We start from the raw sequence: 27,865 nt of genomic DNA, 5'->3' as shown, positions 1-27,865 counted from the left end.
ACCTCCTCGGGTTCCCTCCATCTTTCATCCATATTATTCCCAAAGGAGCATAAGATCTCTTTATTTTCTGAATTCAGCACCTGGATTTGGGGGGTCATAATTGCTTTATCTTTGCTCAGTTAACACTTGTCCCTGACTATTGCTTGAGTCATATCCTTAGAAAGTTGACTAAATTTGATCCCCCAAGGAGTATTAGATCTAAAAGATCTATTTTCTCATATGGTCCCTTTGTTTCTGTTTGGGAGACCTACTGATTTTCTATCAAGTACTTGGTGTTGGGACCACATTCCCTTTTCCTGTTATGGTTTAGGGTAGGGTTTTCCAAATCTTCACATTTGAGGTCAGATCGTTCCTTGCTGTGGGGGTCTGGTCCTGTGCATGGTAGAATGTTTAGCAGGAACACTGGCTTCTATGAATTAGATTCCAGTTACAAATTTCCTTCCCATTCCCAGTTGTGGCAACCCAAAGTGTCTGCAGACATCGCCAAATGTCTCCTAGGGGTCAAAATTGTCCTGACTGAAAACCACTGGCTTAGACACAGTGGGATAACTCAATATACTTCCTGGAAAACAAGTGTTAACTTGGTTTCCTCTGGGAAAAAGATCTTCGAGTATAGCAGCGGGCTTCTTCTATCTACTCCCTGATACATGGCTGTCAATTCTAAAATCCTGATGTCTCAAGTCAGCCCTCTTTTCATTCAGTTTCTCTTCCAAGATTGTATTTTAGGAGATCACTTCTGTCTGCCTGCCACTTGTTTTCTTACATCCCTAGAATTCCCATTTTTTTCTAATAACACAATAAATGTTTATTGATCATGAACTATATCTAGAAAACATTTTTTTATGAGACTGAAATTTTAGTTCCTGCCCTTGTAGAAATGAGAGCGTAAGGAATAGGGAGAAATTGCAGGATTCACAGTCCCCAGAACTCCACATTGCACCATCTTGGTGGTGCTGAAACTATGGATAGCACATGTTACTTCCATGTTGGGCTGTGCTCACAGAAAAGAAGAAAAGTGTGTTCAGTTCAACGCAACTACTTGTCTTTTTTATGGATTCTGTTATACATTTGTTGCAAAATCACAAATAGTCTTTGGGATATTTTGACACCATAGCATACATTTTTAATGATCCAGAAATGACAATTTATTTTGTTTAAATTTTGCTAGTGCCCTTGTGAAAGGATGTCGTTGTCTGGAGATTGACTGCTGGGATGGATCACGGAATGAACCTGTTGTATACCATGGTTATACACTCACCAGCAAGCTTCTGTTTAAAACCGTTATCCAATCGATACAGAAATATGCATTCATAGTACGTGCGTATCTTTGTTAAATTACAGTTATCTAAGCACAATATAAGTTACTTGCTTCAAAATCCTATAATACTCGACCTTAGTTTAGATCAGTGATATTTCAAATGGTGTGTTATGATCTATGTAGTATGTAGTTAAAGGTAGATTTATCAAAGTTAATCTCAAGTAGTGGGATGAATGGTTCAGGGAACTTTTTGTTTAATTATATGTGTGTGTGTGTATATATATATATATATAGTGTGTGTGTGTGTGTGTGTGTGTGTGTGTGTGTGTGTTTATTGTGTTACAATGTAAAATATATTTCTTACTGTGAGTTATGGCCAAAAAAAATTTGAGAAATACTGGTCTATATAATAGTAAATATTTTACCAACATTCAAGTACTTTACTTTCAAAATGCACAATAAAATATGTCAACAATGTATTATATAGATTGTTGACAGTTTTTGTGACTATGATGGCAGCAATTCATACAGCAAAGAATGTTTAGAAGTTTACTGTGGATTTTAAAAAATTACTGTTGGATTTATTAAGGTTACAGATTCAAAGATCTAGTTCTTTTGAGAGCTTCTAAATTCAGCCTACAAATCCTAGTCTATAAGTTGAGTGGGTTTTAACACTCTGTTTAAAATAATACTTGGTTCTATTTATGAACTTGGCTAATTAACCACCTTCAGACATTTTAAATTGTTTTTGTAAAGTTAGTATATTTGATTTCTTTCTTAAGTACTTCAATTGCAGTGTCATTGAAGAGATTTAATAAAATCTTACTGAGTACTTAAACAATGTATATCTAATAAATTAAACTTACAAATTTGATAAACTTGAAGTTCCCCTAAGTAGGTCAATACATTATCTGTAAATATAAACATAACTTAAAAATCACAAATTTAAATCGACTCCTTTATTATATGAGTATAAAATACTAAAAATTTACAAAATATACATATAAAACATGAAAAATTTCTATTTTAGTATAAAACATTAATACATGGCATTGATTCTCTAATTTCTAATGATTTCTAAATTTATATCTCTCCCTTGAACTCTATACCAACATAGACAAGTATGTCCTGGATATCTCCTCTTGCATATTTTTTTTTTAAGATTTTATTTAGTTATTTGACAGAGAGAGATATAGCGAGAGAGGGAACACAAGAGGGGGAGTGGGAGAGGGAGAAGCAGGCTTCCCGCTGAGCAGGGAGCCCGATGCGCGGCCCGATCCCAGGACCCTGAGATCATGACCTGAGCCAAAGGCAGACACTTAACGACTGAGCCACAAAGGCACCCCTCTCCTCTTGCATATTTAACTGGCATATTTAACTTAACATGCTTAGAACTGAGTTCCAGATATTCCTCTTCCTCCCGGGTCTGCTCTTCTCATGGTCTTCCCCATCTCAGTTACTGGTAACTCCTGTGTTCAAGCCTAAATCATTGTCAACTTTAACCCTTCTCACCTCATTTCTCTCCAACCCTTCAATAAGTTCTTTAGTATATCCTTGTGGGTCTACTTTCAAAATATATACTGAATTTAACCCCTTCTCCCCACTCTCACAGTCACTGTCCTGGGCAACTACCATCACTTCTCACTTGGATTATTGCAATTAACCCCTTCTTTCCCTTTCCCCTGCAGTTTCATCTCAATGTTTCAGCCAGAGTGACTTTTTGGTAAGCCAAATCATGTCATTCCCCTTCTCAAAACCTTCAATCCCACTCAAAATATGAACTGAAATACACGTTTAACCTGTTTTCTGTTACCTCTGACTCCTACTTGTGTCTCCATTGTTCACACGGCCATTCTGGCCTCCTTACTCTTTTTCAGACACAGCTCAAAGCCCTTAAACTCCCTGTTCCTTTTGTCTGAAACACTCTTCCCAAATACTTGCATAGCAAGCCCTCTCCCATCCTTCAGGATGGGTAACTGAGGGAATAGAGGCAATCTAAAAATTCAAAGGCCTTGAAAGTATGGAAACCCTTACAGCTTCTAAGACTCAAAGAGAAAGAGATGGAATGAAAAAAAGGTTTTGAACAACAAAGACTCATTGAGACTTCTCAGCTGAACAGGATGACTCAGTTTTGTAGCAAAGGTTAGATCAAAGATTGAATTTTCTTTCTTTTTTTTTTGAAAGATTATATTACATTATTTTATTTTATCATATATTTATTTATTTTTCACTCCCACCTTTCATTTTTTACAAATTTTTATTGAAATATAATCTGTATTATATTTATGTACAAGTATATAAATCAACATCATACAGGTTGATACCTTTCTACAAATTGAACACACATAACCAATAGCCAGAGACCTTTCTCGTGCCTTTCCTAGTCATTAACCCCCAAACAAGAGCTGGCAACTGTCTTGACTTCTAATACCACACATTAAGTTTTCCTGTTTTTATACTTTATGTAAGTGGAATAATATCTGTGTATATTCTTATTTATTTATTTTTTATTTAAATTCAATTAACATATAATGTATTATTCGTTTCAGAGGTAGAGGTCAGTGATTCCTCAGTCTTATATAATACCCAGTGTTCATTACATCATATGCCCTCCTTAATGTCTATCACCCAGTTCCCCATCCCCCCACCCCTGTCCCCTCCCACAACCCTCAGTTTGTGTCCTGTGCTTAAGAGTTTCTTATGGTTTGTCTCCCTCTCTGATTTCATCTTGTTTTATTTTTTCCTCTCTTCCCCTATTATCCTCTGTTTTGTTTCTTAAATTCCACATATCAGCAAGATCATATGATAGTTGTCTTTCTCTGATTGACTTATTTCACTTAGCATGACACCCTCTAGTTCTATCCACGTCATCGCAAATGGCAAGATTTCATTTTTTTGATGGTTGAGTAGTATTCTATTGTATATAGATACCACATCTTCTTTATCCATTCATCTGTTGATGGACATCTGGGCTCTTATCATAGTTTGGCTATAAACATTGTGGTGCAGGTGCTCTTTTGGATCACTACATTTGTACCTTTGGGGTAAATACCCAAAAGTGCAATTGCTGGGTCAAAGGATAGCTTTATTTTCAACCTTTTGAGGAATGGCCAGACTGTTTTCCAGAGTGGCTGCACCAGCTTACATTCCCACCAACAGTGTAAGAAGGTGTCGCTTTCTCCGCATCCTCACCAACATCTGTGTTTCCTGAGTGGTTAACTTTAGCCATTCTGACTGCTGTGAGGTGGTATCTTGTTGTGGTTTTGATTTGTATTTCCCTGATGCCGAGTGATGTTGAACATTTTTTCATGTGTCTGTTGGCCATTTGGATGTCTTCTTTGGAGAAACATCTGTTCATGTCTTCTGCCCATTTCTTGATTGGATTATTTGTTCTTTGGGTGTTGAGTTTGATAAGTTCTTTATAGATTTTGGATACTAGCCCTTTATCTGATATGTCATTTGCAAATATCTTCTCCCATTCTGTCGGTGGTCTTTTGGTTTTGTTGACTGTTTCTTTTGCTGTGCAAAAGCTTTTTATCTTGATGAAGTCCCCATAGCTCATTTTTGCCTTTGTTTCCCTTGCCTTTGGAGACATGTCTAGCAAGAAGTTGCTGCAGCCAAGGACACTGAGGTTGCTGTCTGTGTTCTTCTCTACGAAGGTTGAATTTTCTACTCAAGATAGCCACCATTAATTTGGGGAAGAGAGAGCAATAAAATAAAATAGACGATAATTATGACTAGGAAAGAACTGTGGGTATATATAAGGAGTCTAACATTTTAAGGGAATTACATTGCCAAAACACAGCATGACACAACATGGCAAAATAAAACACAAGTGTGATTCTTAGGTGAGCCTTAAAACAACCCTTGGTCAAGAAGTGAGCTGCAGGGCGCCTGGGTGGCTCAGTTGGTTAGGCGACTGCCTTCGGCTCAGGTCATAATCCTGGAGTCCCGGGATCGAGTCCCGCATAGGGCTCCCTGCTCAGCGGGGGGTCTGCTTCTCCCTCTGACCCTCCACCCTCTCATGCTCTCTCTTTGTCATTCTAAAAAAAAAAAAAAAAAAAAAAAAAGAAGTGAGCTGCAAAGGTAGCCTGGTATTAAGGGAAGCAAACTCCTCAATACATACTTCAAATGTGGCCCAAGATAAGACAAGAGGACCTTCCCTGAAGGTGGAGCCAAAGACCACAGAAGACCCCCCCTCCCCCCTCAAAAAAGATGAACTTTCCCCAATGAGTGTCAGGTCTGATTGAGAAATCTGTCTGGAGGCCATCACTTTGCCTATTTTCAAAAATCATTTTTTATATTTGGGAAAAAATTTTACAATGTTCTCTTGATATTAGACTAGGGCATTTATATGTATGTGAGTATATATGAGGTTATTGTAGTAGGCTGAATAAGGGCCCACAAAGGTTCTACTTCTTGGAACCTGTAAATGTTACTTTATTTGGAAAAAGAGTCTTTGCAGATGGATGAAATCAAGGACCTTGAGATAAGGTGATTATCCAGGATTCTGGGTGGGCCCAAATGCCACAAAGAGGAGACAACCTAAAGATGAGGGGTAGAGATTGGAGTGACATGGCCACAAGCCAACAAAGGTTGGCAACCACCAGAAGCTGTAAGAGGCAAGGAATAGATCTCCCTTAGAGCCTGCTGCTGCCTTGATTTTAGCCAGTGAAACTGCTTTTATAGGTTGGTCCCTAGAATTATGAAAGAATAAATATCTGTTGCTTCAAGCCACCAAGTTTGTGGTCAATTGCTACAGCAGCCACAAGAAACCAATATACTCATACATTAAAAAGGAAGAATATTGTATCTCCTATTCAAAGGTCTGATAATGATAATGCAACAGACCTTGGAAGTCCTTGGCTTGTTTACAAGTTGGTAAATTTGTGTCCTGATAAGTATATAGGAAACAAAATAAAGAAAATAATTTTAAATGAGATTCCAAAATGAATGTGGTTTCTCTATTTTGTGTGACAAACAGCAGAAAATATCTTTGTAAAGCCATCTTTACTTAATAGATTCTCTTTATTATTATCTTTATCTTTGTTTCTAATTATAAAGCCATGAGTTTTGATTATAGACTTTGACTAAAAAAGTAGAAAATTAACATCTCCTCTAACTTCTCTGTGTTAAAGTTTCCTTCACATTTAAAAATATCTAAATAAATAAATATATATGGTAAGCAAATATATATATGCTTAAAACATTAAAATGTAGAATTTTACTCTTTAGCAACTTGGTTTTTTCCTCCTAAGACGATATCATAGATAACTTTCTATAGCAGTATATATAACTTTACCTCCTTCTTACCAGACTTATATCATTCCTTTAAATGGACGTGGCATAATTTATTTAAACAAATACCTACTGTTGGATGCTTCAGTTGTTTCCTATATTTCTAGTATAAATAGTAATAATCTTCCTTTTCATACAGATTTAATGTTCCCTGTTATGTCAAAATCAAAAGTAATTTCAGTTTAAAGAATACTTATTTTGCAAAAGTACAGAACATTGAATGTAAGTTTTAAAATAGACGAACTGTTTCTATTAATTGCATTAAAATCGTTGAGGCATTCTGATCAATAACCGTAGCAATGGTTAATTTTTTAGACATCTGACTACCCAGTGGTGCTCTCTTTAGAAAACCACTGCTCACCTTCCCAACAAGAAGTGATGGCAGACATTTTGCAGTCTGTTTTTGGAGATGCCTTGCTTTCTGATATGCTTGATGATTTTCCAGACAAACTACCTTCACCAAAGGTAACCTTTTGTCTGAGAAGCTCAGGTTAATAAAAAAAGAAAAAGCATGTCACTGTTATATTGATCCATAAAACTGGGTGAGAGATCAATGAAAATGCTTAGTTTTGATGATGCATAGAGGTGTATCTTTGCAATGTGTTGCCTGGGAAATGTTCCCGTGAGCATCTAGGTAAATGTATGTTGATAAAGAGAATATATAGAGATATAGGTAAAAACTCACATTTTTATTGTGTGCCATACCCCATGAGTCCAAAATTTCAAGTCAGTTAATATTAGGCCACAGGAATTTGGTATGTTTTATAGGCAAAGGCAAAGAAAGAGGCAAAGATCTAGGTTATTAATAGAGTCCGTGTCCAATTCCTTAGCATCTGGGTGGCTTGCCCCACCCCCTTTTTAAAAAAAATTTATTTACTTGAGAGGGAGAGAGGGAGAAAGAGATTGGGGGAGGGGCAGAGGGAGAAAGAATCTAAGCAGACTGCACTGAGCGTGGAGCCCCATGCAAGGCTCAATCTCACAGCCCTGAGATCACCACCTGAGCCGAGACCAAGAGTCAGATGCTTAACTGACTGTGCCACCTAGGTGCCCCTTCCCTTCCCTTTTTTTTTTTTTTAAATCTGCTCTTTTCAGTTTCCCTGTCTCTTACGGGATCCTTTCCATCTTCAACTGAGCATACTCAAATACTTGGTTTAAAAAAGCACTCCCACCCTAGCCTCATGATTTCGATTTCTCTTCAGCTATCTCTTATTATTCTCTGTTTCAACCCAAATTTCCACTTTCTCATCTCCTCACAACCTAATGAGCTTCTTCTTCCACCTGCACCTCAGTAAGTTTCTTATTGTCATCAGAGACTTTTCTACCAGTAAATTCTAACAGACCTATTTCAGTCACCATCTGACTTCTTTCCTTCACAACATTCAATACTGGGAAGCCTCCTTCCTTTCCTTGAAACACTTTCTTCTGTAATACCATATTTTTTAGGTTTTCCTCTTTCCTCTCTGGCCAGTCTTTCTTAGTTTCCTCTGCCAGCCTAGTCTCCTCACCCCAAATTTCATCAGGTAATAGACGAGCGAACTTTTTTTTTTTTGCATGAGACTTTTTTTTTTTTGCATGATTGTCTAACAATCAATAGTTTCATTTTGATGTGTCATCATTTTGGTATTTAGAGCAGTGTTTTTGTAATATTTGAATATTTTCCTTTATATTTTTCCGTATTTTATTTAGACGAGTGGAAAATTTAAAGATGAAAGTTGTGACACTGGTGATGAGAAGTATAAGACTCATGATAGTATTGAAATGAACAAAAAAAATTGAACAGATGGAAAAACTGACTCTTTCACCCCATGAGAATGCTCACAACTAAATGTGCTCAATTATGACAGAAAAGAGATTAAAGACCTTGTGAAAAGTGCTGGAAACATACCATCAAATATTTAATCTAATCAAAGATGTAATCTAAGGTTTAATCTAATGGTCTAATTCAGGAAATTATAACAATGTATAGTTTTCTAGGAATAGGATTCCTCCTCCTATTTATAAATCAACTTTCTGCATCCAGATATGTAGTTTTCATTAACGTTTTTGCTTCTGTACTAAAGTAAGGGAATGCTTTTCAATGACTAAATGAGGAATTGGAGATAGAGTCGTTTCTCATTCCTCACTTGGTCACTGGGGTACAAAAGAATTGCCTAGAGACTTGTTAAAGCAGCATAATTCCAGCCCTACAACTCAAGATTCTGATTCTTTAATTTTGAAGTAGATCCCAGGAATCTGTTCCTTTAACAAGCACTCCAGGTGATGCTTTTTTTTTTTTTTTTAAGATTTATTTATCTATTTAAGAGAGAGAGAGAGAGAGCAGGGGGAGAGGGAGAGGTAGAGAGAGAATCTTAAGCAGACTCCTTACTCAGTGTGGAGCCCGATGCAGGGCATGATTCTATGATCCTGAGATCATGACCTGAGCCAAATCAGAGTCAGATGCTTAATTGACTGAGCCCAGGTGATGCTTTTGATGAATGTGGTTGCATAGTGCACTTTGGTAAGCTCCATATTAGACAGTAATATAAGGGCCATAGTAATAGAGAGAAGGTCTAACGTGATGGAATAATTCGAGTGAGTACCTGAGAATAGTAAAGGGAATGGACAAATCAAGCTCCTTGAAGAAAAGAACTTTATTTCATAGTCCAGATTTCAGCAGCATTATATATTAAACATAGCAGGCATTTAATAAGTACATTGATAGGGGTGCCTGGTTGGCTCAGTCAGTAGAGCATGTAACTCTTGATCCCAGGGTCATGAGTTCAAGCCCCACATTCGGTGTGGAGCCTCCTTAGAAAAAAGAAAAAGCACGTTGATAAATTAATTAATAGTTGAAAAGGGTAGGGATAAATAAGGGAAAGAAAGGAACTGGAAGTCTTTGGATTTAGAATGAGTGGCTCTGATGGTCAATTTTGCCATGATCCTTGTTTTGATGGACAGGAAATAGAGTTGATGATGCTTGTGGCCAATACAGTTGAAATATGAAGAAGATTTGCAAATCTTTAACTTAAATTTAGTCTATTCTAGGTGTCAAACATTACAATAGACATTTTTGAATACCTGATTTCATTTAATACTTTTTAATGTTGGATAACAAAGTAATGATCTGAAGCATTTACTACCAGAAGTTGTAACATTCTTTTATAGCATTTCAAGCATTTTAATGTATATATATATAAATATAGAAAATGTATTATAAATAAATATATATAAATTATACATATATACAATATGTGTGTATACATATATATATATACACATATAATTTTCATGTATGTCAATTTTTTAAAATAGTAGGAATTTTTGGAAAGTAAAACAAATGGAGCCATAGTAAGTCCCAATCATATAACAGGCTTATTTTGGGGTAAATTTTAGTCAATACTATAATATCACTGGTTTCTATTAAGGTATTATAGCAGTATGGAAAAAGATGGAGTTCTTACATATTTTACTACTGTGGGCTAATTGAAAACATGGTGAAAGACTTTTCAATGACTGTTCAAATGCAAACTTCCCTGTAAATGTGTAATTGTATCTCTCTTTCAAATCGTTTCTGTAGGCATTAAAATTCAAAATATTAGTTAGAAACAAGAAAATAGGATCCTTAAGGGAAACCCGTGAAAGAAAAGGTTCTGATAAGCATGGTCAGGTAGAAGAATATGAAGAGATAGATCAAGATGTGGACGATGAAATCAAAGAATCAAAAGCATTGGCTATTTTAGAAGATGATTCACAGAAGGAAGCAGGGGCAATTAATGCAGCTGGATTACCACTTTTCAGGAGAAGGAGGGTGAGATGATACTTTGTGAAAATCTTACAAGTGATTGAAAAGTTGTTTTATTTTCTTACTGGTAGAGAATTAAACATTTTTTTTTTTTTTTGAGGGAAAAATCTTTTTCTCCTTATAAAAATTCTAGTCTTTCATTTAAAACTTGTTTAGAAAAAATTAACATGGGAAAAGAATATTTTAAAGTTATATCTTTTCCTGTGTTGTTTTTATTTTTTTAAATTTATTTCTTTATTTGAGAGAAAGAGAGAGTAGGGCAAGAGTGGGGGAAGGGGCAGAGGGAGAGAGAGGGAGAGACTCTCCAGCAGACTCCCAATTGAGCGTGGAGCCTGACAGGCACTTGATCTCATGACCCATGAGATCATGACCTGAGCTGAAATCAAGTCAGACACCTAATTAACTGAGCCACCCAGGTGCTCCTGGCTGTTTTTAATGTTTTTTTAATGGTCCAATTTTATGCATTTTTATGTACTAGGCATTGTGCAATGTACAAAATACAAACAACATAATATTTCTGCCCTCAAGGAGACCATACTGTCAGAGACAAGAAAATCACCATTATAATATATAGTATTATAAGTATACAAATTAGCATGACAAAAGAAGGTATCTTGGGTTGCAAGTGACATTAAACTAATTCAGCTGGTTTAAGTAAAATGTGAATTAGTTAATTGGCCCACATCAATGAAAAGTTCAGGGAAAGGGGTTCAGATTTCAGGAATGACGTGGTATAATATCTCAAGCAAAGTCCACAGAACTTTCTTTCTCTAACTTTGGATCCACTTTCTCTACATTGGTGCAAGACTTCTCCAAAGCTTTAGCTTCAGATGCTTTCAGGCTCAATCCAATGGAAGACCTACTTATCTCTCACATGGCAAAGCGAATGTTTTTGGGCATTGGCTATAATCAAGTTATGGGCACAGCCCAGAGTCAAATGCTATTGCTAGGGAACTGCAAAGCTCTGATTAGCCAGGTCTGAGCCACATTATCAATACTTAAGCCCATGGATTGAGCTTGGGCAAGGAATGTTTTCCCAAAACAAAACTTGGGAAGGGGATAACAGAGGTGTAGAAGGTCTAGTTGCTGGCATGTAAAAGAATAAATGTGTACCATACAGCAGAAGTTATTCCCAAATGTTAGATCATATTGGACATATACTTACTCATGACTAAATATCCTCAAGTTGCAAAATTCACAAGAGTAAACAGATCTTTGGGAAAAAGGAAATAGTAATAATTGTCATCTTCAATACTTACTACATTAGTTGGGATTTTAAATGTATGCTGTCTCATGTTAACATTAAATACTATCATCAGGAAAAATAATCACATTGATGCATTCCAAATGGTTTTTGAGGAGATAATATTATGAAAAGACTCATATAATTGATCTGAAAGCATACTTTCTTTATTGGAAAAGGAATTTTTCAAATGATTTATTGCAAAAATATGAAATTTCTGCATTTTATTTTTATACCACATAGGTAAAAGTGGCTATGGCCCTATCTGATCTTGTCATTTATACCAAAGCTGAGAAGTTCATAAGCTTTCAGCATTCAAGACTATATCAGCAATTTAATGAAAGTAATTCTATTGGGGAGTCAGAAGCCCGAAAACTTTCAAAGTTGAAAGGTAAATTCTTATGTTTCAAACAGATGAAGTATTTAAACAACTTTAATTCACTGCAAGGGTGTCAAGATTGGTCAGTGACATTTCTAAAACTATATTCTCATAAATTTTCAACAAATTTAATGTAATTAAAAAAAGGCTATATGCCTCAAATCACAATAAGTGATTTCACAGAACTTGTTTAATTGACTTCTTTAAGTCATGAAATTTTGATTGAGAATGTCCAGTGTGGACAGTTTTGTGGGTGGGGCCCTGGTGAGCTGTTTGTAGAGGAGAGCGATGAGTGACAAGGCTGCAGAGGTAGGCGGAGCCAAATCACAAGAAATGTGAACTTTGTCCTAGAATCAAAGGTGAACACGATTGAAATCTCAGGAGTCACACCATCCCCTCTGTGTTTCTGAAGGATGCCTTTGATAGCAGTGTAAAGGCGAGACTCCCTGTAGGGAGGAGATGATGAGGGCTCACGGTAGAGGGAGCCATGGTGAGCTGTGGACTCAGTAGGCACCCGAGGTAGACAATGAAATAGACCTGGAGGCTGTGTGTCCAAGGTGAGGGAGAAGGATGACATGGCATCCCCGCCAGGCTGCCAGATGGCTGTACAGAGTATGCACCGTCCCTGCACATCTGCACTGGTACCACTGGTCTCCGCATCTTTTCACTGTCTTCTAATTCTGAACCCGAGGTGGATTATTCTGTTTGCTAGAGCCAAAGATGCAACAAGGCCTTGGAAAGAGAATGGGAAGCCGACTCTACCCTATTCTCAGACTTATATGATGGGGGATAACCTGAACTTAAAAAGGGGGGAAAAAAGGGATGGGCAATTAACTCAGCAGTCAAGTGATTCTCCAAATCCTTCTTAAAAAATGCAATCTACCGTCCTGCATAGAAACACCATGGCAGGCAAATCAGCACCTGCAACGGACTCAAAACAGCTGTTGGCTGTTTGGAAATGCGATTCTGATATATTTGCTGGTTAACCGCTTTGGGCTGGCCGCTGGCACCCAAGGGTTTTGAGGCATACTGCAGCTCATCTCTTCAAACTGACTGGATATTTTAGGCCCTTTTTGTTTGTTTTTTAAGCTGTAGATGATGATCAACAATCAATTCAGTAAATCTGAACCACCACCGTTAAAATAATAGAGTAGAATAGAATGGAATAGAATAGAATAATGGAGATGCAATAAGAGTATTATTTTATGAAACAATTATGTGTGTGTATTGTGTGTTGGGTGTGATATAAGATATATTTCTTACTGTGAGTATTGTCAGCCGAGTTTGAACTTGAATGGCCTACTTTGCTAGTCTCTATTCTTTCAAATTATTGGATAGTTTTTGTTGTTTCTCAAGGGGACAAGCCCTCTGGGCACAGCAAAAGTTGTTATAATTCTCTCACTCTCATTGTATTAGACGCTTGCTCAAAATTTGAAAAGGCACTGAGCAGTTCTGAATAGAGTCATAAAATGTAGCACCACCATTTCTTTGGAAAGAGTATAGGGCATTTTTCTTGCACCAAAATCCAATGATAAATAATTAATGATGTGGGCAAAGGTGTACTCTAAGATAATGTCCATCATTATTTTTTTAAATTTTTTAAAAAGATTTTATTTGTTTATTTGGGAGAGAGAGAGGGAGAGAGAGAGAGAACGAGTGGGGGGAGGGGGGAGGGAGAAGCAGACTCCCTGTGGAGCAGGGAGCCTGATGCAGGACTCGGTCCCAGGATCATGACCTGAGCTGAAGGCAGATGCTTAACCGACTGAGCCACCCAGGCACCCAGAATGTCCATTATTATTAAAAACTTAAATGTTACTAATTTTATAATGCAGAAAAATAAGAAACAAACAATTTTTTATATGCATGGATACTTTTCAGTCATTTCAAAAAAATGTAGTAGGTGAATAGTATTGAAATGGAATGATTTTTTATGCTATTTTTAAGTTAAAAAAAGGAAGTTTATATAAGGGAACAAACAATATGATTCAATTAAAAAATAAGAAAATACCTATGACAACAGAGTGGAAAGATATATACCAAGGGTTATTGGTTATTAATTAAGTGACGAGATTATATATAGTTTTATTTCTTATTTTTTGATTTTCTCATTTATCTAAGATGAACATAAATTGCATTTATAATAACATAACATGTTTAATTTCTAAAGGTCAATTTCAGAAGTAACTAGATCATATTATGTTAAGGGTCTTTAGTGATCATTATCACTTTGTAGATAGGAAAATTAAGATCCAGAAGAGTACACTTCTTACCAAAAGATAAATATCTTGCTTAGGGCTGGATAAGGGATCATGATAGTTGGACAACATGGTGCCTTTATACGCGAGTAGCTTTCTTTCTCTCAAGGAGTGTATAACTTCTAAAATTGAGAGCTGATGAAGTTGATTATAATTATTAACTTCAGTAATTATAATTTTTCTACTTGACAATGCTTCCTAAAGAATAGTATGTGGAATGAGGGTGGCATCAATTCAATTCCAGTTTGACCAGCAAATGTAGTGGGCCCCAGGCAGTAACCATTTCTCCCGATACTGGTCATTGTATTAGCAGGAGTAGTTGTGGGAACAGGATCTGCTTAGTGAAAGAATAAAAGCCTTGGAGAAACACGAAATCTATGTCCAAAAATTTGAAGGATGTCCAATGGTAAAGGGTACAAATTAGTACAAATTAGTTTTGAATCTCCAGTGATTTAGATAGAACATATATAAATAGAAACTTATAAATAGATAAGTAAAAACATAAAAAATAGAGAAACAAACGGACTGTGTGTGTGTGTGTATTATAAGTATAGACCTTATCTCAGTAAGGAAAACATTTGAAAATAATCAGAACTACAGTAGTCCCCTTATCCATGGGAGACACATTCCAAGACCCCCAGTGGTTGCCTGACACTGTGGAGCACTGAACCCTACATATACTATGTTTTTTTGTTTTGTTTTGTTTTAAGATTTTACTTATTTATTTGACAGAGAGAGACACAGCGAGAGAGGGAACACAAGCAGGGGGAGTGGGAGAGGGAGAAGCAGGCTTCCATCTATGATAAATTTAATTTATAAGTTAGGCACAGAGATTGACAACAATAACTAATAATGAAATAGAACAATGGTAACAATATACTGTAATAAAAGTTATGTGAATGTGATCTCTCTCAAAATATCTTATTGTACTTCACTCACCCTTCTTGTGATTATGTGAGATGCTAAAATGTCTACGTGATGAGATGAGATGAGATGAATGATTGTAGGGTATTAGCGTACTTCTGGTGATTTGTCAGGAGTAGGAGCATCTGCTTCAGACTCCGGTTGACTGTAGGTAACTGAGACCACCGGAAGCAAAACCACGGATAAGGGGGGACTGCTGTACTGGGAGGTAGCAAGTTCTCTTTCAATGGAGAGATGCAAACAGAGATTGAAGGAATTTTGAGGGAAGATGCTGTGGTGGTTAGGGTTGGGAGCTGAACTGAATAACTTTAACATCCCTTTCAACCCTGAGAATCTGTTGGTTATTCAACTGGATTAATTTGGATGGCATTATATATCTTTATATGACTTACATGTGGTTCTGCCCTAATGCAAAAACCAAAGTAAAAAAAAAGACAAAATGGAGAAAGATACAACTTTTTTTTTAAAACATGGATGCATTTTATTTGAAAATTTTATATATTCTTATGTCAAAGTGAGATTAATTTGGATGTGAAAAACAAATATATTATTTAATCATTTTTTCCTCAAGTGAATGATTAATATACATAAAATTGTATAATAAAAAATTATTAACTTCTCAATAACAGTGAATTACACTGTCAAACAAAGGCATGGATTTATTTTGATTTCCATGAATTACAAATATTTTTGCTAAGACATACGTATCAAAAGTACTGAAACAATTGTAGAATTATATAATATATAGAAGCATAGCAGTTTATTATTTATTTGAAATCTTTCACGATGTTCTCATATATATTTTTTTAGGCCACGAGTTTATTCTTCACACCAGCAAGTTCATTACCAGAATTTATCCCAAAGCAACAAGAGCAGACTCCTCTAATTTTAATCCTCAAGAATTTTGGAATATAGGTTGTCAAATGGGTATGTTATATAGAATATTGAGTTTCTGCAAAAATAAGATAAAATAAGTTCATTTTGTGAATTAATGAAAGATTTATGAAAAGAGCTTCCCAAGTAGATTTTTTTGGCCCTGGGTGTTTTAGGGTCAGGCAATAATGACGAATCATTAGTTTCAAGAGCTGAAGTTATTCCTAAATGGGTCAGAGAGGGTAACTCTAAGTGAGGGTTAGGGGCATGGAAGTTCAATTCATGAAGAGTTGGCATTGGAAGGGTAGGAAGGGAAAAAAGACATCAAAATGGATGTAAGAGGACAATGAATATCAAATCCTTTGCTTGAAAGATTTGCTAAGGGCTTCTTTAAATCAAGGGACCTCTTCCTTTTATACTCTACACCAGCTTCTGCATTCACAGTATTGAAAAGTGAATGAGATTACGTGGCTCTGTTACTTGTCTTTACCAGACTCTCCCTATTCCAATTGATTCGCTGTTACAGCACAGGTACCAGGTGTGAACCCCTCTGCTCCTGGCTTGTGGCAGTGCCCATAGGTTTGTGGAGGGAGGGGGAGAGTAGGGTTAGGATAGGTGGGGGAGGGGGTATTAGGGGGGAGTGGAGGATGGTACTGCATACAGTGGCTTTTTACCAACCTCTATGGAGGGACTTCTATATTTTGACACCAATTATTGCTCTGCTTGTTTCCCACTTCCTCTTCAAGTGATAACAGTATCTCTTTGGGCCTGAAAATTTAAAATATACTCAGTGTCTTTTCTTCTGGCATTAAGTGTACTGATTTTCTCTATTCTCATATTTCCTGAATGTCATCTGACCTACACATTGCTATTCTGTAATCTATATTGTGTATCATTCTGATGTTTAAACCAAAGCTATAAAATAATTTAAAAATTAAAACCCACTTTCATACATTAATATACACATAGCAGGAAGACATGTTTAAAAATTAGGAATTATTTGGCTAATGATGCTCACTCTTAAAATGTTTGGACATATAAAATCCATGATTCGGTTTCAGTAAATCTTTGAGCTGTGTTTCTTTAGATGTACCCTCTTTTTCCTGACAATAACAAAATACTTTTTTCTCACAGTGGCCTTAAATTTCCAGACCCCTGGTCTGCCTATGGATCTTCAAAATGGGAAATTTTTGGATAATGGTTGTTCTGGATATATTTTGAAACCACATTTCCTAAGAGATATTAAAACAGAGTTTAATCCAAATGAAACACCAAAAGACATTGATCCAGTTACACTTACGATAAGGGTAAGATGAATAACTTTTTCTTTTTGGGGGAGGCTACTATAGAAGCTAGAGAGTCTGCATTAATATTTTGAGTTCCATTGATTTCCTTTAATGTCCTTTAAATTTCTGTTCATTTTGGGGCGCCTGGGTGGCTCAGTCGTTAAGCGTCTGCCTTCGGCTCAGGTCATGATCCCAGGGTCCTGGGATCGAGCCCCGCATCGGGCTCCCTGCTGGGCGGGAAGCATGCTTCTCCCTCTCCCACTCCCCCTGCTTGTATTCCCTCTCTCGCTGTCTCTTTATCTGTCAGATAAATAAATAAAATCTTTAAAAAAAAAATTCTGTTCATCTTTTTCAGTATCGCTCCATATCTGAAAAACTTTTTGTTGACTTTTTGCATGAATGATTACCTGCTTGTGAATAGAAATACTGAGGCTGAAAGCTTCTCCTCTCCAAAGTCTATATTATCCCATTGTCTTTAGGCATTTAATATTGTGATAGAGAAGTCTGAGTTCAGCCCACTAGTTACCTTGTAGATATGCGACTCTCTCCCTCCTTAACTTTATAGAATTTTACTAGAAAATTTTAGGAGCTCTTTGCTTTGTCATTAATCTCCAGCATTAGACTTTCACAGTTCCAGATTTTTGCCCCTTGTCTCCGAATATTCTTTGATTAGTATTTGGAAACCAAAAGTTATCCGTATGCTTTTCTTGAGTATCTGCCTGCATGTTTACTAATTCCTGTCAACTCTATCACTGTCTCTTTTTTTCTGCCTTTGGTTTTCTTCCATATTTGATTTTATTCTTTACCAATTCTAATGTAGATATGAATTTTTCTCCTGCATTATCAGTTTCTCCCCTCCAATTTTTATTTACCTCATACTGCTTCGTTTTTATTTCTGTCTGTATCCTATCCAGCGTCCTTCCCCACCCCCCAACACCTGTCTTCTTAGATTCTGTGTGATTTTATTGGGAGCAAAAGTAGTTGTCTAAAATTTATTGTTTCCAAAAAGTATAGACTTTCTGAAAACTTTCTTATTTTTCTATAACTTAAGTGCTCTATTTATTTCCTTTTTTTTAAATGTCCCTGAATCTTCTAAAAAGCCCTCAGCTTTTTTCTCTCCACTTAGTTATAAGCAATTCTATTTTTAAAAATATTTTATTTATTTATTTATTTATTTATTTATTTATTTATTTATTTATTCATGTATTTATTTGACAGAGAGAGAGACAGCAAGAGAAGGAACACCATCAGGGAGAGTGGGAGAGGGAGAAGCAGGCTTCTCGCTGAGCAGGGAGCCCGATATGGGGCTCAGTCCCAGGACCCTGGGATCATGACCTGAGCCGAAGGCAGACGCTTAACCAACTGAGCCACCCAGGCGCCCCAGCAATTCTATTTTAGATTGTATCTACAAACCTGTGGTTTGTAACAAATTGGGTGGGTAGGGCTCTTTGGTCCCTCTCTTGGTTTAGCTGGTTGCTCCTAGAACCGTATGAACCATTTCAGATTCTGCTCTGGAATTGTGGTACTTGTATTGCTGTCCCTGGCGAGGATTTTTGTGTTTGCTGTTCTGACTGAGGGGAGTGTTGCTGGCTGTGCTGGCCGGTGGGAGCTGCCCTGCTCTGGCGTCCTGGCAGTCAGAGTGCAGGAGACGCTCTAACCCAGACTGCATGCCCTTCATAAACCTTCCTCTCTCGGCTCCTTCCTCTACTGTCCTGATGTCACAGGACTTGGGGGACCACTTTCATCCACTTCCGGCCCTAGCCTTTTTGTCCTGGCTGAGAATGGAGATTTAAGAGATGTTGCTTTCTCTCAGAGATTAATGTGGAAAGAGAGTAGAGCAAAGTTGGATGAGAAAGAAATGATCTCAGCCCCTGAGAGAAACAGTACCAGTGAAGTATGTAGCTGACTTTTTCCTTGGTTGTTAGGGATTTTGTGACTCTAAATTTTTTTTTAAAGATTTTATTTATTTAAGAGAGTTAGAGAATGTAAGCAAGGGGGTGGGGGAGAGGGATAAGCAGACTCCATGCTGAACACAGAGCCTGACGTGGGTCTTGATCCCACAAACCTGAGATCGTGACTGAGCCAAAATCAAGAGTGGGTGCTTAACTGACTGAGCTACCCACACGCCCTGGATTCTGTGACTCTAAAAGTAGGGGCATATAGGGTAGAAAAGTAGGGGCATATAGTAGAAATTGCCTCCAGCACTGGATGCTGCCCCAAATCAATTATTTGGCACTCTTTCTAGGATCCAGCAAAATATTCTCCATTAAGCTTACTTTGCAAATATTATCATAACTTTGGCATTTTTTTTATTTTTTATTTTTTTAAGATTTTATTTATTTATTTGAGAGAGAGAGAGAGGGAGAGCACAGAGGGAAAAGCAGACTCCTCGATGAGCAGAGAACCCGATGTGGGACTCGATCTCAGGATCCTGGGACCCTGACCTGAGCCGAAGGCAGCCGCTTAACCAACTGAGCCACCCAGGCACCCTTTTTTTTTGTATTTTTTTAATACAAAAATTTAAAAGATTATTAACTTTTTCTTTTACTTTTTGGTTATGATATAAGCTAGAAAGTATACATTAATATTTTAAGTTCCATTGACTTCCTTTAGGGCCTTTAAATTTCTGTTGATCTCTTTAGCCCCTATAAGGTGGGTGGTATTTCAACATTTTCCACATTTGTACCAGTGTCTCCCTGTTGTTTTTTTTGCGTGAATGAAAAAATGCGAAAGGCTACATTGTTCTAAACACCTAGTCTAGTCATTGTAGTAGTTGTTCTAGTGAGAAAAAGGGATGAATCAGCCACTTTGTATGGTCCCCTCCTACTCCTCACAAATCTCCTTGCTGTGCATCTGGGGCTTTCCTCTCTCCCTCTCTCTCTCTCTTTTTTTCTCTTCTTCCCAAGTGATTCTTTCTTTCTCAAATTTGTGGGCTCCTTTACTCTACCTGCCTCTGAAGTATTTATGTTGTTAAGGCTTTTTCTTTTTTAAAAAATTTTTTAATTTAAATTCAATTTAGTTAACATATAGCATATTATTAGTTTCAGGGGTAAAATTTAGTGATTCGTCAGTTGCATATAACACCCAGTGCTCATTACATCACATGCCCTCCTTACTGCCTGTCACCCAGGTACCCCATCCCCCCACTCACCTAGTCTCCAGCAACCCCCAGTTTGTTTCCCAGAGTTGAGTCTCTTCTGGTTTGCCACCCTCTCTGTTTTTAATCTTATTTTTTCTTCCCTTCCCCTTTGTTCATCTGTTTTGCTCCTTAAATTCCACATGAGTGAAATCATATGGTATTTGTCTTTCTTTGACTTATTTCGCGTATCATAGTACCCTCTAGTCCATACATGTTGCTGCAAATGGCAAGAGTTCATTCTTTTTGATGGATGAGTAGTATTCCATTGTATATATGGATATACATTGTATATATGGATATACATTGTATATATGGATATATATACAATGGAATACTACTCAAAGTAAGCATATACATATATATATATGTATATATATATGTGTGTATATATATATATATATATATATATATATATATACCACTTCTTTGTCCATTCATCTGTCGGTGGACATCTGGGCTCTTTCCATAGTTTGGCTATTGTGGACATTGCTGCTATAAACATTGGGTTGCATGTGTCTCTTCGAATCACTATTTTTGTATCCTTTGGATAAATACCTAGTAGTGCAATTTCTGGATCATAAGGTAGTTCTATTTTTAACTTTTTTAGGAACCTCCATATTGCTTTCCAGAGTGGCTGCATCAGCTTGCACTCCCACCAAGAGTGCAAGAGGGTTCCCCATTCTCCGCATCCTCGCCAACATCTCGTTTCCTGACTTGTTAATCTTAGCCATTCTGACCAGTATGAGGTGATATCTTGTGGTTTTGATTTGTATTTCCCTGATGCCAAGCGATGTAGAGCATTTTTTCATGTGTCTGTTAGACTAAGGCTTTTTCTTAATCCTTATCTCAAACTAAATATTCTCCTTGTGTCCTTTTATATACATTGATGGTTTCAACTACCAACAGTGCTCAAATCTTCAATCTGACTTCATTTCTGGAATGTAAAGACATATTTTAAATATCCTACTTAACATCCTTACCTGTTTAATCCTTGTTCTGTCAAGCTTAATATATTAAAGGCTGAACATCCCTTCCTAGTCCAATCTTATTTTCTTTAAATGTCAGTGATCTCCATTGAATTCATTGTGTCAATTAATTCAGGCTAGAAAATTGGGAAGCATTCTTCTCTTCCACATCTGTCACTTCCCATGTCCCATCTCTAAATTTTATTGATTAGAAATGTCATCCTTAGCCAATCCCTTGGTCTGATGCCATTTGCCACTGACCCCCCTCCCCCCTTTTTTAAGGAATTTGTTACCTGTCATCACATTTATTCCTTTGGCCTCCTAAGGGTTTTTCACATAGCCTGTCTCAGTTCTGATTCATCTTCCACAAATTGCCCAGAGACATTGTGCCCCAGTGCTAATCTCATCGTGCCTACTTAATGTTTCTTTGGGTGTCCTGCTTGCTTTCTTAGTCAGGGCTTAGCCTAATTCTCTAGGCCCATCTCTCTCCACTTCTAGTCTTGCACCTTATTCTGTAACCATATGACACCTCCACACATTACATATGCTTTTTCATTTGACTGGGTCATTCTTCCATCCTTCACCTGCCTGTTGCATTCAGACTCATTTTTCAAGACTCAAGGGTCACTTCTTTTCAGAAGTTTTTTTTTTTCCCACACTAAATCAGTTAGGCTTCTTCTTGTAGTTTTGTTTTTCCATAACACCCTATGCCATAATATGTATTATACAGGTATACATCAGCGATATTGCAGGTTTGGCTCCAGACCACCACAACAGAGTGAATATCACAATAAAGCAAGCCAAATGAACTTTTTGGTTTCCCAGAGCATATGAAAGTTATGTTTATACTATAGTCTATTAAATGTGCAATGTATTATGTCTAAAAAAGCAATGTACCTACCTTAATTAAAAATACTTTGTCACTAAAAAGTGCTAACCATCATCTGAGCTTTGAGCGAGTCACAATCTTTTGGCTGGTGGAAGGTCTTGCCTGGATGTGGACGGCTGCTGACTGATCAGGGTGGTGGTTGCTCAAGGTCAGGGTGGCTGTGGTACCATTTGTCAACTATGTTGATGTAGTCTTCTAAATCCTTTGTTGTCATTTTGACAATCGTCACAGCATCTTCACCAGGAGTAGATCCCAGCTCAAGAAATCACTTTCTTTGCTCATCCACCAACTCCTCATTTGTTCAAGTTTGACCATGAGATTGGAGTAATTCAGTCACATCTTGGGGCTCCAATTCTGACTGTAGTTCTCTTGCTGTCTCCACCCCATCTGCAGTCAGAACACACACATGTATTAGTGTGCTGTCTTATATGGGCATGGTTGGTGGCACCTCCAAACAATTACAACAGTAACATCAAAGATCACTGATCACAGATCCCCATAATAAATATAATAATAGTGAAAAAGTTCGAAATATTGTGAGAATTACAAAAATGTGACAGAGAAACATGAAGTGGGCAATTGCTGTTGGGAAAATGGTGCCCATAGACTTGCTCATTGCAGAATTGCCACAAACCTTCAGTTTGTAAAAAATGCAATATCTGCAAAATAGAGTAAAGCAAAGCTCGATAACATGAGGTATGTCTGTAATTGTTTATTTACTTAGACTTGTGTTTCTCGCCCACTTGTCTGAAGGCCCTGGAAGGATAAAGACTGTGTTTTGTTCAAGTCTTATCCACAGTGCCTGACACAAAGTGTATGCTCAACATGTGTAAGTTAATTGAATGATTTCTTTTGCAAGTTAGAAATAGTAAGGAGAACAGATGTGTTCTTTCATTGAGAAAGCAAAGATGGAAGATAGCTAGTATGCACAGATGTTTACAGATGCCACCTGTTTGTTTCTGAAGGGTCTCATATAGGGATGTAAGTGGCATGTAGGGATGTAGGTAATAAAACAGGCAGGATTAATGATTTTCCTGGCAAACTGCTGCCATAGCCATGTGGGTCCTTCTCTCTTGCTTTGATCATCCTGGAGAGCTTTGATTACAACTTGTACAAGTTGTGGAAGGCATGACTTGGGAATCAAGAGACCTAGTTTACCATTAGCTTTATATCCTTGATGAAGACATTTCAACATTTCTGGTTTAATCTCTGTCATCTGCAAATGGAGAGTTTTGGATTAGGTCAAACATTCTCAAACTTATAAATACGATACAACCATTTTCTAAGTTCAAAATCTTATGCATAAGGCCAATAGATGAAAGCAGAGGTACTCTAGCTGACCATCAAGGGTTTTCTTTTTGACATCTATCTCTGTGGTGGCACCTGGAAGGGCTCTGTGACTCAGAGTGTAAAAAGTATTTGAATAATAGACTCTAAATTCTTTTTCCGTTCTGATATTCAATTATTATTATTTTTTATTTTATATATTTTTTGACACAAGGTGCACCAAAGCCGAACCTTCTCCGTATTGGTCAGGGTCTGTTACCTGCGGAGGAGATACTCAGCTGGGAGGCTCTGGTATCAGTGTACTTATTGATTATGGCCAACGTTCCAACTTCCCTGATGTCTAATTAGGCTGATTGATCGATGCCCATTCCATAGTTGTTGTTAAATATTTACATAGTCACTCTGGTTTCCAGCTAATGTTATAATGTGTGGATGTAGGAAAGGAAAAATTATACATTGGCACTTCTTCTGTTTCTTTTTCTTTTTTTCTCTTCCTTTCTTCTTTCCTTCCTCCTTTCTTTTTTTTCAAACAATTATTTATTTGTTCCTTTTTATTTATTTATTTATTTATTTATTTATATTTATTTATTTTAAAGATTTTATTTATTTATTTGACAGAGAGAGACACAGTGAGAGAGGGAACTCAAGCAGGGGGACTGGGAGAGGGAGAAGCAGGCCTCCCGCCGAGCGGGGAGCCCGATGCGGGGCTCCATCCCAGGACCCTGGGATCATGACCTGAGCCGAAGGCAGACGCTTAACGACTGAGCCACCCAGGCACCCCTGTTCCTTTTTATTATAATGTTCAGAAATTGAAATTATGCCTGAATTTTTATATTAGTACATTTTACAAATTAGTGCACTTTGAAATAGTGTTTTTTGTTTGGACTTTGTTCCCTAAAGTAAGACAAAACTTTGCTTCAACAGCTAGTTTGACTAATACAAGGTTAAATGAAACTATTGTTAATTACTTTAAGCGTTCTTCTGATACCCAGTCCCTAATATACATATGAAATCATTGATTTTGTCAGACACAAATTACTTATGATAATACTGACAATAATAGATAATATAAAATTTTATCATAAATTATCCAAACATAAATTATACTATGAAAAAAATACTGTCATAGGAAATTATGCAGTGTTTTTTCTTACATTTCAGAAGTAGTATTAATATTGTTTCTAATTTTTGGCTGTTTACATACAGTATGAATTTCAAGATAGTTCATGTTTTCAGAGTAATTCAAGCTGAATTACAGTAGACTATGATTATAACAATACTTTTAAGCAATGCCTTATAACAACCATAACAAAGACTTTAAAAATTAAAAAAATGTTGAACTATAAATCTCAGACAATGTGAATTTTACTATAACTATATATTAGTAAAGTGGAATAATATAGACATATTCCTAGTATTCACTTACTGGCACTTGAGGAAAGGAGTTAAATTTTAAGATTTGTGTTATATTCCACTTTTAATTTTTTTGTGGGAACTGAGAGTCTATCATTTTTTTGGAATACATATTTTATTTTGAAATTATGTGATTATGCAGTTTGATATCCTTTTAAATTTTTGCATTCAAATATTTTTGTGCAGCTCATCAGTGGTATCCAGTTACCTCCCAGTAACCATTCATCATCTAACAAAGCTGACACACTAGTGGTTCTAGAAATTTTTGGTGTTCCAAATGATCAGGTGAAACGGCAGACTCGTGTAATTAAAAGAAATGGTGAGCTCCTAATATATTTTTATTGAACTTCTACTAGGCTTCTTGTTTGAAAGCTTAAAATTTATCTAGTGATAGAGTTTTGAGACATCTTTATTATTCCCAAGGCAAGGGCTTTGAATTAGGTTTTAGATGACCAAAGGGTTATATGCAGCGAAAACAATTTGATAGTGATTCAATGTGTTGTTTAGATATATTTTAGATTACAGATACAAAAATTTATCTGACCTGAAAAATTACTATTTTTTTTCCCTTTGACCTCCTTTTCATGTTTCTTCCCATATTGCTGAATTAAAGGGACATTTTGATGGCTGCAAATCTACTTAGCTTCTAGCCTTTGTGTAAAATAAAGAACGTATGATTATTCTGATATAGTATGTTACCCATTTTTATTTCACTGTTTGAATTATTTTAGATCAAAGGTCTGTGGCTTTTGGCTCTGGCTAAGGATGCCATAGAAACCTACTCATACAATATTTGGATTCATAATTCAGTCATTTTTGCCAGAAGGGAAATGTAGGAATGGAAGAAATGACTTGGGTAAGATTTTCAGTTCCAGCATCCCGTGATATTTTATATAATACACTACTGACAGCGTCACATCTTCCTTGAGGGTGAAATCATTAAGGATATTAAAGTGTAGGTTCCTGGGATTGACCTTTAGTCAGGGTCACCTTGGAGGAGACCTAGGAACTGATTCTTGAGTCTAGAATCTTCTTTGGGTGGATATTCCCAAAGTAGAGAGGGCTTCATTTGTGAGTCTGGAAATATGTGCCAGGTTAAATGGCACCAATGGAAAAACAGGTGCAGTTGTATTAGTCTTTTTTTCCTTGGGTGATGATCTCCAATAATATCCACCATCTGCCCCTTGTACTGACACCCCAAATACTCCTCCAGTGTCCCCCTAGTGCAAAGGGTATGGAAAGAAGATGAGGAAAGTTTTGGCTACTTCATCCTAGGTTATCTATGGGAAGGGATATTGGTGAAGACTCACTGCAGTATTTGGCATGCCTTAGAGTTGAAGGCATACTACGATGGCGGTGTCACGAAATGGTAACTGCTTATGTCAGGAAGCGTATAGTACCCTATCTCTTGTTCTCTTCATCCCCTTACTTGAATCTTCATAACAAAATGCACAGAACATTTGTTTATTCAATGCACCTCTCATAATATGATTCTAGCTCCCATTAGAATTTAGATTATATCCCTGGGTTTTATGGAAATATTCCTACAGAAATTAAATTTGCTTTATCTAACAATACTGAGCCTGTTTTATTAGAATCCTGGTGATAAGTATCAAAGAAACTTAAAATCTCTGTTTATTAAACGTATTACTATGTATGTCCCGATCAACTCTATTGTAGATAGTTCTCAGTTTGGCATGAGAGATGAGATACAATAAAACAATTATGATAAAGTCATTAGTGTTTTAAGGAAAATATGAGAATTGTAGTGGAACAGGCAAATTTGGAGATGGTTCTTGGAGAATGAATAGAATTTTTTACAGAGATTGAGGATGAAGGCATTGAAGGCAAAAGGAATAATATGAGCCCTAAAACCTGGAGAAGACTAAATTCAAATATGCTAGGGAAAAATACAGAAATTTAATATGGGTGGAATACAGGGTCCTTAAAGATAAAATGAGAAAGTTATGTTGGGTACGGCCATGGAAAATTGTGAAAGCCATGATAAGATGTTAGGTAATTTCTTTTCTGTAGAAAATGAACAAAATTAAAACTCTTGAACAGGGATATAGCACTAACATACTTGAGTTTTAGGGAGATTGTTTCTGCAGATTTGATAGGAAGAAGTGTATGCGAGAGAATGAGAGAAATACAAAATAGAGTCAGGATATGATTTCATGGCTAGAGGATGGGGAATTCCAGTCAAAGAAGGCCCATGGCATCAGAAAAGGGGTGGAGGACGTATATGAGGAAGACTAGCAGGAATAAAAGTCTAGATAGCTGGACAAGAGGGATTCTAGGCATGAGAGACGATGGACTCTGAAAAACAAACTGAGGGTTCTAGAGGGGAGGGGGGTGGGAGGATGGGTTAGCCTGGTGATGGGTATTGAGGAGGGCACGTTCTGCATGGAGCACTGGGTGTTATGCACAAACAATGAATCATGGAACACTATATCTAAAACTAATGATGTAATGTATGGGGATTAACATAACAATAAAAAAATTAAAAAAAAAAAAGAGGGATTCTAGGATGGCTTAGCTCCTAGAGTAATTGCGGTATAATAAGAGAAATGAGAGTTTGGAAGGAAAAAAGATCACATTTGGATAAGGTGTGGAAGTAATTCTTCAGTTTTGGTCATGCCTGAGAAAACTATGCTTGTAACTATCAAATTGTTATCCTGGTTTCTTTCTTTCCCTCCTTCCCTCCCTCTCCCCCTTTCTTTCCTTCCTTCTTTCCTTCCTTCCTTCCTTCCTTCCTTTTCTCCCTTTCTTTCTTTCTTCCTTCCTTTCTTTCTTTCTTTCTTTCTTTCTTTCTTTCTTTCTTTCTTCTTTCTTTCTTTCTTTCTTTCTTTCTTTCTTTCTTTCTTTCTTTCTT

General features: G+C 36.8%; 1 protein-coding gene across 1 annotated transcript in view; it reads left to right on the top strand.

The window, feature by feature from the left end:
* Nucleotides 1-27,865, top strand: part of PLCZ1 (phospholipase C zeta 1) — a 49,152-nt gene that overhangs the window by 18,641 nt on the left and 2,646 nt on the right. The window contains 8 exon segments of the mRNA XM_032391823.1: nucleotides 1,169-1,313; nucleotides 6,872-7,021; nucleotides 10,113-10,197; nucleotides 10,276-10,348; nucleotides 11,820-11,971; nucleotides 15,949-16,065; nucleotides 17,146-17,318; nucleotides 25,177-25,309. Of these exon segments, the coding sequence (XP_032247714.1) occupies nucleotides 1,169-1,313; nucleotides 6,872-7,021; nucleotides 10,113-10,197; nucleotides 10,276-10,348; nucleotides 11,820-11,971; nucleotides 15,949-16,065; nucleotides 17,146-17,318; nucleotides 25,177-25,309 (1,028 nt within the window).

Source organism: Phoca vitulina, unplaced genomic scaffold, assembly GCF_004348235.1.
Source record: "Phoca vitulina isolate PV1807 unplaced genomic scaffold, GSC_HSeal_1.0 scaffold64, whole genome shotgun sequence".
NCBI classification, from domain to species: Eukaryota; Metazoa; Chordata; class Mammalia; order Carnivora; family Phocidae; genus Phoca; species Phoca vitulina.
This window is presented reverse-complemented; position numbering and strand designations above follow the sequence as displayed.